The 14464-nt window shown below is 41.7% G+C and overlaps 1 protein-coding gene across 1 annotated transcript; it reads right to left on the bottom strand.

Moving 5' to 3' along the window:
• Nucleotides 1-3332: 3332 nt before the first annotated feature.
• ADIPOR2 (adiponectin receptor 2) lies at nucleotides 3333-11203 on the bottom strand (the record flags this gene model as incomplete). Its single annotated transcript, XM_010076097.1, has 6 exons — nucleotides 3333-4035; nucleotides 5563-5756; nucleotides 6972-7159; nucleotides 8232-8418; nucleotides 9061-9232; nucleotides 11084-11203. Coding segments are annotated over 6 exons (993 nt in total), but the record flags the coding sequence as incomplete, so codon positions are not given.
• Between the last annotated feature and the right edge of the window lie 3261 nt (nucleotides 11204-14464).

The following is a 14464-nucleotide window of genomic DNA, read 5'->3' as shown; positions in this document are numbered from 1 at the left end:
CCCCCCCCTGCCAGCCCCCAGGCCTGCTTACCAGGAGGAGACGATCCACCCCTTACTTGGGTACCGGCTGGGAGGTATTTCCTCTACACCAGGAATTTGAGTCCTTGGCCTCTTAAACATCCCTTCCCAATCTCAACTCACCTAAAAATTTCCCCACAACCAAAGTCTCCAGCACCCACCCTCTTTCCCCCCACAGCTCTTGTTCTTTGCACCCTGTCCCTCCCTCCTGCCCATTTTCCTTCTCCCAAGCTCTCATCCCCCAGTGCTTCACTTTTGGCTTTCCAGTACTGTCCATAAGTCACAGCTTCTGCTCCTTCCCCGACACCCCACCCTGGCTGAATCCTTGTCCAGTTTGTTCCTTTCCCTTGTGCCCCCTGGCACTCAGCCTGCAGCGGCACCATACACATGCAGCCTGCTCTAAAATCTGCAGGACCAGGAACTGGAAAACTGAGCCACTGAAAATTACTCTCTCTAAACATGCAAAAATAGATAACCTTTGAAATTATAGCTGGCCTAGGTTCAGATGGAGGCTTCGGGGATGGAGAGAGAAACCTGACGAAGGCTAGTCCACCCCAAGATAGCTGGGGTTCAGCTAATCTTTCCAAAACAAAAGATGAAACTTAGCAGTAACACCAATCCCACTTTGTCCTCAAACTCCTTTAAAAATACAACAGAGGTCAAAACCAAGCAGACATGGGACAGGATAATTGTTGTCCCAGGCTTTTAATTCTCTGCAAGTTCAGGATAATTGTATCTCAGGGGAACTCTTACAATGAGCAGCTTCAGGAAGTGATAGCACCAGACACACCTTAACACCACCTCCTTCCCCCACACCACCATCTGCCCCATGCTACAACTAGCTACTCCAGTGGGCATTGAATAAAAATCTGGACTTTGGAAAAACAAATTTCCCTTGAGACTAGCACTGTAACTAAGAGTCTGCACAGTCCATGGACACCTTTGTCTGCTGCAATGTTTCAGTATGTTAAAGAGCATTGAAATCTCACAGCACGATCAGGCACATACTTGATGTGAATTACAGATCAAGAGGATGCCACACAGCAGAACTAATGTTTCAGTCACACGAACTGGGTTTTGCTCAAGGAGGCATAGAGCAAAGTGTCAGCTCAATCACACATAAACAAGCCTTTAGACATCATTTTGGCTTCTGCACCAGCAGAAGCCTTTTACCTATGAAATGTTGCCTGTAAGCGTTGGGAAGGAAGAAAGGGAGAGCGACTCTTTCAAACTTCACACACAGCACAGAAAGACACGAACTAGACAATATTCCATTTGGTTCTTTTATTAGCAGAAGTTAAGAATACAGCAAGTAATAAGATCCCATCTTATATGGAACCATCACCAGAGTCCCCAGCCATCAAAACCCCAGAATGTGCTTCATTGCTTTCAACAGTAAGCAATTTTTAAAAAGAAATATACTGAACAAGGCCACTATTTAATGGGGAAGGAAAGAAGCTGTAGGTCCTAACTATTCTATGGCAATAACCTGCACACAGAGCAAGCAAGCCTCTGACTGCTGAGAGTAAGGCATTCAGGTGCCAACCTGGGAAGAGTTCTCAGCAAGAGCTACAGAAAAGTGCACAGCTAGGTTGTTTTTATTGGAACACACAAACTTCTTGAACAGAGAGAGACTGACTGGGTTAAGAATAGCAGGTGGAGTACTGTGTTTTTGTAGTAGTTCTGTGCTGTGTAGGACCAGGTTACAATCACCCTTCAAGGAGTGAACGTGGGATGATCCAGGATGTAGGCTGCCTCTGCTGCTGGTACTGTTGCAGAGGTATCCCAAAGCGCCTCGCAGGCAGCTCTGATTCTGATATGTACCATGCTTTTCTCAGACACCAGTGTACTTCCTGCCAGGCAACTACATCTTTGTCCAGGATGCCTGTGCTATTAGCCCTTACATCCAAGTTAATACTGCTCTTTACTTCATTTTAGTACCACGCAGACCTGTGATAAACTGCTTCTGGCCCTACAGGCATCCAGTGTAGTGATCCTACTGAGAAGAAGTCCCTGTAAGCTCACAGACTCTGCTGCAACACCTTTCTGCAGCTGACCTTGCTCTCAGAGGCTTTACAAAGACACCATTCGAGGGGTGAAGCCTTAATATCCAGCCAACTTCAGGAAGGCATTCTGCTTCTACTTGACTCCATTACGCAAAGTGACTCCCCAAAACACACTCCGTGCTATCCAGCGTATGGGAAGATCTTTGCAATCCACATTTTTCTCTTGAAGAATTAAAATTCAAACTTGCAGGAGTCTTTTTAAAACAAACCAAACACACACAACAAAAAACCACCCTTTACCTTCCTCCCTTGTGAAACACAGCATTTTATGAGCTGTTTAACTCATCTGCGAGAGAGGTAATTGCTCTGAATTTCCAACTAAACACTCCAAGCAATACCTGTGCCATAACAAACAAAACGTTCAAGTTTCATCTTATGACTCCAAAGATTCTCCTTCAGTCTGGCTTCTGACTGGGCTCCAAAGATCAAGCTACATCAATTACACAAGAGAAGGGTATGTGCCTCCCCTTATATAGGAGGTGCGTCTGCTCCACAGCAATCCAACTGAACTCTTAGCTTGAGGTTTAAGAAATACCAGCAGTCCCATTGCTAAAGCACAGATGGGAAGCAGACCTAAGGAAAAAAAAATAAAAATGGAACTGCATTGGGCTGATTGTGGATTTTTCCTCTTAAAAAGAAAAACCTGCAAACTCCCTTGGCATATGGAGCCTGACACACGAGAAGGTTATGTGCTTGAGGTCTGCTGTAGCTGTTAACTCCAAGTCCTGGAGCGCACAGCTTCCTCTTTCCAGTCCATCTTAACCCCACCTCTGTTTCCCCTCACATGCTCAACTATCTTTTGACAAGTGCATTACCATCATTTGTTCAGACAAAACAGAGCAGGCCCGCAAAGGGCAACCATCTACTCACCGGGGGCCTTTGGGTATAGGCAGGCACTGATGGAGTTGGACTGCTTGCCATTTCACCTGCAATTCACATGATGAGAACCAAAACAACTAACTGTTGTTCGATCCACTACCCAAACCACACAGACCACACAAGCTTGGAAGGCAGCTGTCCCACATGCTTAGGCAGGGAGGGCGCAGATGTATCTTTCGAGTTACTCAAGTAAATAAACTTGCTAACACTGTGACCTGGATGACAATGTGATCAATCCAGCTTTCACAAACCTTGTGTACATCAACTGAACCTACTCCAAGTGCTGGCCCGGACCCCACATTGCCCAGGGCTTGCTGGCCACCAGGATAATCTGTAGGGCCAACATGCTTCACTCCTGGGAATTTTACCTGGTCCTCCTGCAGTCGTTTTATTTTGTGCAAAATTGAAACAGTGTGTGGTACTTGCATGTTGCATTCTTTACAAAAACCCTTTCCCCCCCCACCCATTGTTTAAAACATTTATATAAATTTTATTTAAACAGAAAGTTAGAAATCTTATTTACAATTTGTTTTTCTCCCAAAAGAGCATCTAAAATCAACTCCCAAACCCTCCAAGAGGATATAAATTTAAACTTGATTTCTTTTTTTCTTTTTTAAAAAAAAAGGAAACTGCTAAGCTATCCCTCCCCACTTCTACAAATAAATATGGCATTGAACAGAAGCCGATTTGGAAGGGTCCTCTGTAGCTCAATCTGTAGATCCCAAGAATAAATTAGGGTTTCAGAATTTCCTGGTCTTCAAATTGATTCATTCCATTGCTTGAGGTATAGAATTTATCTTGGTTAGTCAGAATCCCCGTGAAGCTCCATGCCCCATCAGCTGAAACTTGGATTCTTCTTAGGTATTCATTTCGCTAGCCTGTATGCTTCAACCGCGCTTGCGGTATTGTTTTGGTTACGATCTTGGGCTGAAGGCTGGTTTTACTGCATCCCATCTTCCTCTGTGCAGCCTCCTCCCACCGTGAAACGGAACTCCTGGAGGTTCGAAACCCCGTGGAAGTGCACGAAAGCACCAGCCACTACAAAGACGTGAAACAGCTGATGGGAGTGGAACTGTGGAAAAGAAAACACTTCTGTTCAGCTGGGGTACTTTGGGTTGTAGTGCTACCCTGTCTCCAAAAAAGTCACACATTCAGCTGAAGTACACAGTAACACGTAACAGTTCCTCAAACTACAAGCTGCAAAGTTCTCTAAGTCTTGTATTAGAAGTCAATCCCTTCCCTATCATTAGCAAAATAACCAAATTCCTCCCCCCCCCCCCCCCCTTTCCACCCTTTCCTTCAGTTGCCTTAACCAGCTGGTAGAGCAACAAATATGCTACATAAATGCATGGCCCTTTGTGAAGGGGCAAGGATAATTTCAGACCTTTGGGCAAAAGGCTTAAGCAGGACACTTAAAATTAGTTCCTCCACAACACACACTGCTGGTTTATTAATAAAAAGGGCTCTCTCATACAGCTAACACGTACAAACTCTGCTCTGGTCACAAGTGTAAGTTTTACCAAGTAGATTTTCAGAACGTTGTTATTTTATTTCTATACCACAGAGAAACAGAACAGAAGAAAAAAGGTATTATATTAAAACCTAGAAACAACCAGATGTTCTGAATGAATGCCCAGGATACTATTGAACGTAGTACAGCAGAATGAAAACCGTGAGGGAGCTACATGACAAAGCATGCCCTTGTTTGAGGGAAGTCATATCAATAAGGATAATGCTCTTGAAAAAATTCTACAAATGTGTGTTTGCAGGCTCCAGAGGACACTCGGAAAAGAGCTGGTGGTACACCAGCACTTTTGGAGCCTAGCTCATTATTGTAGCAAGGATTTGTTTGGCCATTTAAACAAATCTAGCAAACTGGTGCTGTGCAAAAGCCACTCAAACAGCCCAGGCCTTGTTCTTACTTCTAATCCTCTTTAGGGGCCTTAAACTATCCTAGTGGAAGTACAGTGGCTTTCCAAAGGTCCACCTTCCTCACATCTCTACTCTTTCTCTACCTGATTTCTTTCTTTACGTCTTCCCTACAAATTTGCCTTCTACAGCCTTCGTGATCCTTTCCCTCATCCCAAGTTTCCCCCACCCACTTGCTCATCCCACTTTCCCTTCTTCTGGGCAAGGGATCCCTCCAAAGTCCACCATCTCTATCCAGCATTTTCACCAGCTGCACAAGATGAGGAGCCAGACATGGTGAAGATCCCAGAGAAAACACTGAACATCAGAGAAATAACCATGCACTATTCTGCACAGAAGCAAAGCAAGATGGGTGTTTGCCGGATCCTCAACACACACACACACACAAAGGTTCGCGCAGTTGCTTACCCATCTATTAAAGCTGCCTAGTATGTGTGCTGGGGCGAATTTGCACACCAGGAGGTAGCTCAAACCAGCCAGTTTGTGATAACTCAGCACAAGAGGCACCAGGCAAGCTGGGCTCAGAGAGCTCACAGTTGTTTGGTCCCTTAAGACCTACACTTTGGTGATTTGATACTTGCAATAAGAAAACACTGACACAACATACTCCAGCCTCAAGGGGAACCAGCTTTCATGTCGGTCTCCTCATCCAGTCATTCTGTAGACTCACCCAGATGTCACACTTGCCAGGGAAGAATCTCTCCGGGATGCGGGCAGCATATAGTGCAGCACCAGTGATGTACAGGCATGCCATGAGTGCCAGCCAGCCTATCTGCCCCATTGTGGCTGCTTTCAGGAGCCCCTCAGAGATGACAAAGTGCAGGGTGGGAATAACCCCACTAAGACCCAGACCTAGAAATACTCCTGGGAGGTAAAGAAAATGTGGGAGAGTCAGGTTTGAACACAGTGGCGGTAAAAGGGAGACAATGAAAACACAAAAGCTACGGAAGGAAAACTCAGTATTTGCCAAAGCAGGAGAGAGGTGACAGCTCTTGAAGCTGGAGGTCCCCAGAAGAGCTTTATCGGAAAGGAAGTTAAAGAATGCGCAGACTTCCTTCATATACCAGAAGCTACTTAGTTATATGTTCCAGCTGATACAGAAATATTTAATTTACTGATCGTGTCCACCAGCTCTAATGTACATTAAGGCAGTTACACATCTTAGACTGTAGAGGGCACCGAGACTACATGAATGACATCTCACTTCACCATTATCTCTCAAGAGCAAGACAAGGAGAGACAACAAAGAGATTATTTATTATCTACTGTACAAGTAGTCCTAGGAAACAGAAAAGTCGCATCTGCAGCTCATCTGATCTGCCATATATAAGAACATGGTTTATTCATTTAGATTTTAGCAGCAAGTACAGAAATCTTGTAAAAAGAAATGTGCGTGGGAGGAATAATCATGTCCCATCCACAGATTTTAAGTTTGGAAGGCTGAACTCTCTGAAGGTACATCCATAGCTTGTCTAGGAAATCTAGATTTACTGTAGACAGCATGTGCAGGTTAAGTAACAAGAAACATTACTATTCAACCACATTCCATAGCTGCCCCCTAAAGCTTTCTCTTTCTTTCTACCTCAGAACATGAAACCAAATTTGCTTTTGTTCTTTTGATCATGTGAAGAGAAAAACTAGGCTCTTTGTCTTAAATATGTATTTTATCTAGGCACATCATTCAGATTAATTCAATCATTCAGTGATTTACTACTGTCTGAGTCTAGTATTACAAAAACAAGACAGAGTAGAAAGACACATACACCCACCACTCAGTCAGCCATTTTTTGAGAGAACAAAGTTGCTAGATGTGGCTAGAAATACTTTGCACTACCTTTTCTACTGCATGTGTTAGTGTCCATTTCAGGAATGGACTTCCAGGACTGGCACCAGCCCCTATCTGCACAGCCAGCTGGCTATAATAAATGCTGAAAGACAACCCATCAAACTACCAATCCAAGAATATTAGCTCTCTATAAGATTAAGTTCTCTTAAGTCTTCCCAAGACAGTTTTTCCAAGTGGCAAGCAGAAAGGAGGAAAAGCAGTCAAGAAGCAAAACAGTTAACTTCAGGTCTTACCTGCCCTTACACCCCGGTATTCAGGGGTTGCAAACATGTCCCATTGCGAGACAATTATGGCTGCAATGCCCAGGACACAGATCACAATCAAGTAGATGAAGCAAGGCTGAGGGTTGCAATAGAAGGAGTAGTACAGCCACGGTACAAAGCTGCCCATTATGAGAAGTGCAATGCCAGAATAATCCAGCCTAGGAGGAAACAAAAATCAGTTTGATAAGAAATGTGAACCTTTGGAAGTCCTCGTACCAACTGCCTTCTCTACTAGACCACCTGTCTACTTCTCACTGCAAAATGAAATTATTCTCACTACTGCAAATTACTTCCTGATGGCAACTCTTCCACCAATGACCTCCTACAATAATGTGCTACCTTGATAGACAGCTAGTAAGGACATTCTTGGACAGTCATCAGCAATACATACAGCAGTCTTTAGACCAAAGCTTTTTGAAGAAAACTCAGATTTAAGCTTCAGATCAGGAAAAATGCAGCACAAGAGTCCTCTGAACACAAAAAAAGTGCACAGTACGTTGTCAGAGCACAGCCAACACAAACACTTTAGTATCTGACAAACATGAGTTAGTCAGGCATCAGCTTAAGTGACCACTGGGGAATAATGTTGCCATTTTTCAACCACTCTCTTTTTCTATACACCAGTGAAGAAAAGGAATTCCTACAGCCATTACTTTTTACCACACCCTGACAAAATGCTCCTACATAAGATGGAGTTAATTTTTCAGTAGGGGATTTTAGTTACTGGGTTACTTTAGAGGTGGTCTTGCAGATTACACAACCCTAGGTTGAGTAATCTTAGGAAACCGGAAACATTTAGCAGCCAGTCAAAAAAGAATGCGTAGGAAAACTAAAAGACCAAGACATCTTGATACACGTTGTGGAGCTGTTTTACATACATTTAAGATTCAAAGTTACTCAGAATAGCTGAAACTACAAGAAGTGACAGTTGCATTAAAAATTCAAAGTCCTGCAGCTAAGCTCCAGGTATATTACTTACAGCAGCAAGATGTATGCACAGGCCTGCCAAACGTCAGAAAGTGACAGAGTTTTAAGACTAAAACAGCAGCACAAAAACTCATGCTGAAACAAACAATAATTAGAAGAAACTGCATTGAACCTCTGCTCAAATCTGCTTCAAAGTACATGCAGTCATGCAATGAACAACTACACTGGAGCTCCAGGCATAAATCCCAAGCCTGTTTTCCCACCTGTTTCCTATTTGGCCTACCCTGTCCTCTGGGCACTTACTTGGAGAAGAGCCGGGAAACACCTTCTGAGTGGCAATAAACTGTGTGGAAGAGCCATGAGAAGGAGAGGCAGAGTATGGCTCCCAAGAAGAACAATCCAACAACCACTTTCTCCTGCACAGGTGCTACAAAGGACATGTTTGGCCGGAACATGTAGAAGATTCCCAGACAAAGGAAGAACACGCATCCTGAAAAACAGTAAAGCAGAAAGGTGTCGAGTTCATGCATACTGAAAGCTTTTCCCTCCAAAAGCATGACTTTAGTGTACAGGAGCACTAAACCTAGGAGCTGCATGACAACCAGCAACACACATGCAGAATAAAGTACTGCCCTATCTCATGCATTTCAACCACATTTCTGTCTCAGACTGATGCAATACCAACTTTCATTTTTGCAAGATGCCTGACAACTAGTTGTACATTCTAGAGTAATAAAAAAAATCTGTTGCAAAATGTAAAAAGGGCACAGTTCAAAGAAACCCTCTCTCTTCAAGGCTCTTTGCAAGTGGAAAATCACTCATACAAGCTGCAACCTAAGTGAGTTCCTGTGGCAAGAAATGTGATCTCAATTAACACATATACACTTGGGAAACAAATATCTCCTGATAATTTATTAACGATCAGGAAATTTTTAATTCATTCATTTGTATTGAATGCCATAATTAAGGAAGTCCAACCCTGGAGGGATAAAAGTAAGAGAGGGATTCCAACCTGTTAATTTAACAGGTTACTAGTGGAACAATAATGCTGACCACCCCACATCTCTTTCTATCTCACTCTCAAAGAAAGCAAGCAATGAAGCCAACTATCATTAGAGCAAGCTAAAAATACCTAGAAGGTGTGTCCAGATGTTACCAGTCTCTGTATGTATTCTGAAGATACTCTTGAAACAAGCCCGGAAGGAAGGCATGGGTGGTCTGTGTCCATGCAACAGGTAGTCATTGTCCTTTAGCCAGTCAGGCAGAACATCATGGGGTATGACTCTCCATCGGCCCTCCCATACCTAGAAGTTAGAAGATTATAGTTAAATGCAGGAAATTGAGTTCCACTGATGCATGGCAAAAGTCAGAGAACCCATATTAGCAAAAGTATTAATCTATGAGTACAGTCAATAGATAAGGGTTGATGGGACATCTCTGGGGAAAAGGCTTTACACTTGTAATATAATACTTAAGTTGCTGTTCCCTATTCAAAACAGTATCATTATGAAGTTGAGCTGCACCACCAGAGAAAGAAACACTTCAGCATTTCATTGAACAGGAAAGCTATTGGGCTTATTTATTGTTAATGAAAGGAAACCATTTAATTCATTTCCATATTCTGTTATTTTCACAAATCACTCTTGCCATTTAATTGAAGAAGCCTACACCTAGTTCTCCCCAAGAAATAAATAAGTAAAAGTCTGTTCTTCCAACCACAAGCCAATCTGACTATATATCTGCTAGCATTTGGGGCGGTCTAGCAAAAATGCTACCCATCAGCACTAATATGGGCCAGAAACCATGAAGTGACAAGAGTCCAGTGATAGATGTCCAATCCCTTATCCAGGCTTGAAAAAAAAAAAATGCTTCCACACTCCCAAAACAAACGATGACAGATCAGTTAAGGCAACAGATCCATGACTCTCAATTCCATCAGATTTCTTCTTTCAAGGGAGAGAGAGCATATGTGCACACATCTATTCTTGCAGCTGGTTCCAAATGAAAAAAAAGTGTGCACAGGTGTTCTTAGCGCTGCTTCAGTAACATACATGTAGTCTTCAGTCTAGCTTCAGAAGCAGCACTGCCAAGGAGAGGGGTATCAGGGAATTGCTTTATGTACCGGGGTTGTTTCTGCAGTGTTCCTTGGACTTGTCGTCTGGCTAGTAATACAGGAACGAGGCTGAAGAATCCTGAAACACTAAGTTTAAAAAGCTACATTCTTATTTCCGTTTCAACAAGAGCCCAGATTTTGAAAATCAATTCTCCACACTCCTTCATGGAAGCAAAACAAAACTAATCAGAATAACCAACCCAGTTAAAGTCTAGATTCTTAAATACATTAAACAAGAAAATAACTGGTTTGCTTCATGAACCAAAAATTTGAACTGAGGTAGGAGCAGCAGGAGGGAATTCATTTTACACAATGCACCCTACAGAACACCTAAAAAGGGGAAAAGATGCATAGTAAAAAAACCAAAACAAACAACCCCCACACAAAAGAAGACCAAGTGACTAGGGTCCCTCTGTAAAAACATCAAAGAACAGTTCATAAAACCATCTGAGACAAGTGTATAAAGGGGCAGCTCTCCTTTCACCAGGAAAGGAGGGCTACAGACTGATATAGCCCCATGATCTAAAAAGTAGCAAAAATTGAGCCAAGGTCAGCAATTACAAAATCTGCAATGAATTTACTTAGATATAGTTTTAATATAGCCTTGCTTTCTTTTCAAGGAAGGGACAACACTTATTCTACAATGGATGCAAATGGGGCTGGAAAAGCAAAACATTTTCAAGTCTGAAGAAACCTGAAAAAAATGACCTTGTAAATGAAAGTGCCTTGAACCAGAAGGCTTTTATTCTGCTTTGCACTCACAGGTGTTTCTAAAGAGAGACTTGTCAGTTGCATGATCAGCTTTAGAGTCTCATTTGCAATCCCTATGCAATGTTCCCTGCTTTACAATTTATTCATTTATGACAGACTGAGATCCTGAAAAGCTGTAGTGTTACTAGTTATAACAAGAGATGCCCATTCACAGATGGTGTGTACCTGCTCTCCCTCACATTAGTAGCACAGTTCCTGCAGGTATAGTCTGTTGCCCATTGGAGCTTCCTAAAAAAAGGAAACTACTTCATCAGTTTCCACATGCCCTTACCTTACACACGAATTCTTCCATTCTCTCCATAGCATGGTGGGCTTGTAGAAGAGGTGACATACCCATAAACCCTTCATCTTCTTGAGGTGACTCATCATTGTGTTTACAATCCTCAGAACACTGTGGGGGGGAAAAGAAAAAAAAAAGAGAAAATGCTTTGTGGAAAGATGAACACATATAGGTGACATTGTTTTCCATACAAAACTATGATTTGAGGTCTTGGTGAAGAAAGAAGTCTTCTTTCCTCATACAGCACGGAGGAAGGAATTCAAAAGAACCAGCAGAAAAATGACTACATTCTTAGGTATTTGAGAATAACTCACATGTCCAATCCATTTTGCACATGTTTTCACCAGGTTTGGAAGAAAGCAGTGTTCTTCTGTAAGTTATGCTTCATTAAAGCCCAGATACGGAGTCTGAGACTTGCAGCCTACCCACCTCTAGGGAAGGAGTACTTCCTATTTTATGTTTCAGTATCACTATTCCCACCTTAATGCCTCTATAACATATCCGGCATTTTAGGATAATAAAAGGCAAGCCAAAGAGAGGAATTAATTTAGCTTGTTAAAATGCTTCACCTCAATTTTTAGTTCAAATCTGAAGATCTGTTCTGTTTAACTGACACTGCTGTTCACCTCATAATCCAGTAATGGACATTTACTCATTTGTTTGACTTTGAAGGTATTTCAAAAACTAGTATGAAACTTTTGCCAGTTAGACAAAGGAAAGTTATCACAGAAAAGCAGTAACAGACTGATATCAGTTTGAAGCCAAATTCAAGTAAAGAGAAACATCCATATCCTTAAGGTGTACCAAGAGAATCACAAAAACAAAAAAAACCCCACTGAACCTGGATATTCAGCTGGTGCACATTGACTAATAACTTTACAGGAACAAGGTTTGGTAGTTCTCTACCCTGTGTTGACTTATCACATCCTCTATATATGATGACACACTCTAGCTTTCCATTGAGGGGAAAAAGCAGAGGGGCCACAAAAGTTCTACATTCCTGTTTGCATACTACGATGCTCATGGCCCATCAGAGACTCCATTCAACATTTCAGCTTCTAGGGTAAAGAAGTTTGAGAAAGCTAGAAAAGAGAGAATGAGCCTTTTTTACCCTTCAGGCTTGACACAGGAAGCTGCCACACACCTTGGGACCAAACCAAGACAGCCCCATGATCTGTATGGAGACTGGCCTCCTCCATATTACAAGCCACAACAGTTCTTCTCCCTCCTATTCCCATCTCAAGGTTGACAACTTTAAAATCAAGATCACTTACCAATAATGCCATCCAAAGTGACTGAATATCTAGTATATAACCTCACATACTTTATTTAGGAAGTAACAGTAACGTTCAGGTTAATGTCCTGAACCTAATGTCAGAGATAGATCTGGCTGTGCATTCGTCCCACATTACAGCTCTCTCCTTAGAGTAAGGCCTTCTTAACTTTTTTCCATCTACAAGGTAACTGAACAAGCTGCTTAAAACTTTCATTTTTTTTTTAATTAAAAAAAAGGAGACTTCTTCCAGCCTACCATGAGCTATCTAGATTGTTCAATATTTTCAGTTTTTGAGAGAGAGAAATAACATGCTCATAATACTTGCTTTTGTACCCAAAGCTTGCAGTAGCCACTGAAGCTTCACCTTTCAAGAGGTCCCCCACCACATAGTTCTGGAGACAATTTTGCTTATCCAGAATGCAGATAGTATACATCTTTCACATTTAACGTACGACCTCACATTTGTCCACATTAGGACAACTTGATTGACTAACTGAATCTTTGGACATAATCCATGACCCTTATACCATCTATTTACCTTCATTCATCATTCCAGTCAACACACCCTCGGAGCAAGTCTGGGCAATGATTTCGTATTTTATAGCAGATGATTGACATAAATATTGATCAGCTCTAAGCAGATCCTACAGCAGTATAAGACAGTATTAAATACATTCTCACTGCCTAGATTATCCCATTAATTCTGTTGAAAAAGGCACCAGGCAACACCAAGATAGAAATAGGTTTGATATCCTTCTAAAATGGGTATATGTCCTGTTGGACCATAAAGTGTATTGATAAAAAAGAAAATGTTTCATTCTGACTCAACAATATTCACTGACATTATTTCCCACAATGTCAATTTTACTGGCTTTTTCTACTAATGGATCTCTCTGGCTAGGATTCTGAATTTTCAGTATTATAAATAATTAACTCAAGGTCACAGAGACACAGAATGGCTTGGGCTGGATGGGACCTTTAAAGATCATCTAGTCCAAGCCCCCTGCCATGGAGGTTGGGATAAGATGTTCATGATACTCTGCACAATCTTAAAAATCAAAGAAATCTTTAGTTTCCAAGAACATGCCCTACAGGAAAGCAAGGCTAGTGTTTAAGTTCCAATGTACTTGATACAAAAAGCACTGCTATGCCTTTTAGCTATCCTAGAATCCTCTCTCCCAGCAGCACACAACGACCAGCTGGAATAGGGTGAACAAGTTAGTAATCCTCAATTTACACAACTGGGTGGACTGAAGCAAAAAAAGGTACTTTTTCCTGTATCAAATCAAAGCCTGTATTCATTGCACTCTGCCCAGTGACTCAAAGCCAAAAAATGTTAACTTCCCCCTCTCCACATATTCCCCATTTCTAGAATGCTGGGAAGGTTTAAATCTGAACAGACTGTAAAGATCGAAGAGCACAGCTATTTATGAACTAGACCAAAATCTTTGCATTTTGGCAATGTGCCTGCAAATAAATCATTACTGAGCTTCTTCTAGTGATAAAAAGAATTCATATCATATATACAGTCCAGATTACTGACAGAAAATTTAGTTGATTTTACTATCTCCTTCCTGCCATTAAACAGCAAAATTAGCATTCAAGGAAAAAAAAAAAACCTAATGCTCAGCTCCCTAGCCCTTTTCTTGCTAAGGAGGCAAAATGAGGTCTGTTCTGGAATGCCTGTCCTCTCTCGACTCCTTCCCACAATGTCCCATTAGAAAGAACAGTAAATGGCGCTGCGTGAAAACTCAAAATCTATAGCTGGAGTGCAACACCAATGCCAGTTTTCATTTGGAAATATGAAGGACTCTATTGACCTTCAATTCTTCACATAACGATTGAAGGAAAAAAATACCACTTTTCTGTTCAGAAGGCATATTGTTGTAAAATTTCCACTGTGAATTCGGTTGTATCTCAGGAGTCCCATATTCTCTCTTCTTTGGCTTTTCATATCAGAAATTCAAGAATACTTCTAGAGCATAACATCATAAGCAAGCATATGCTTTAGGACCTGCTTTCAACTATTTCTAAGTTCTGCCCACAGAATCACATTTTAAAATGGGGAACACATTGGGTAAATAATCTCACTTGTC

The sequence above is a fragment of the Pterocles gutturalis genome, unplaced genomic scaffold (assembly GCF_000699245.1).
Source record: "Pterocles gutturalis isolate BGI_N339 unplaced genomic scaffold, ASM69924v1 scaffold12253, whole genome shotgun sequence".
NCBI lineage: Eukaryota > Metazoa > Chordata > Aves > Pterocliformes > Pteroclidae > Pterocles > Pterocles gutturalis.
Note: the sequence above shows the minus strand (reverse complement) of the source record. Positions and strands in the feature narration are given on the sequence as shown.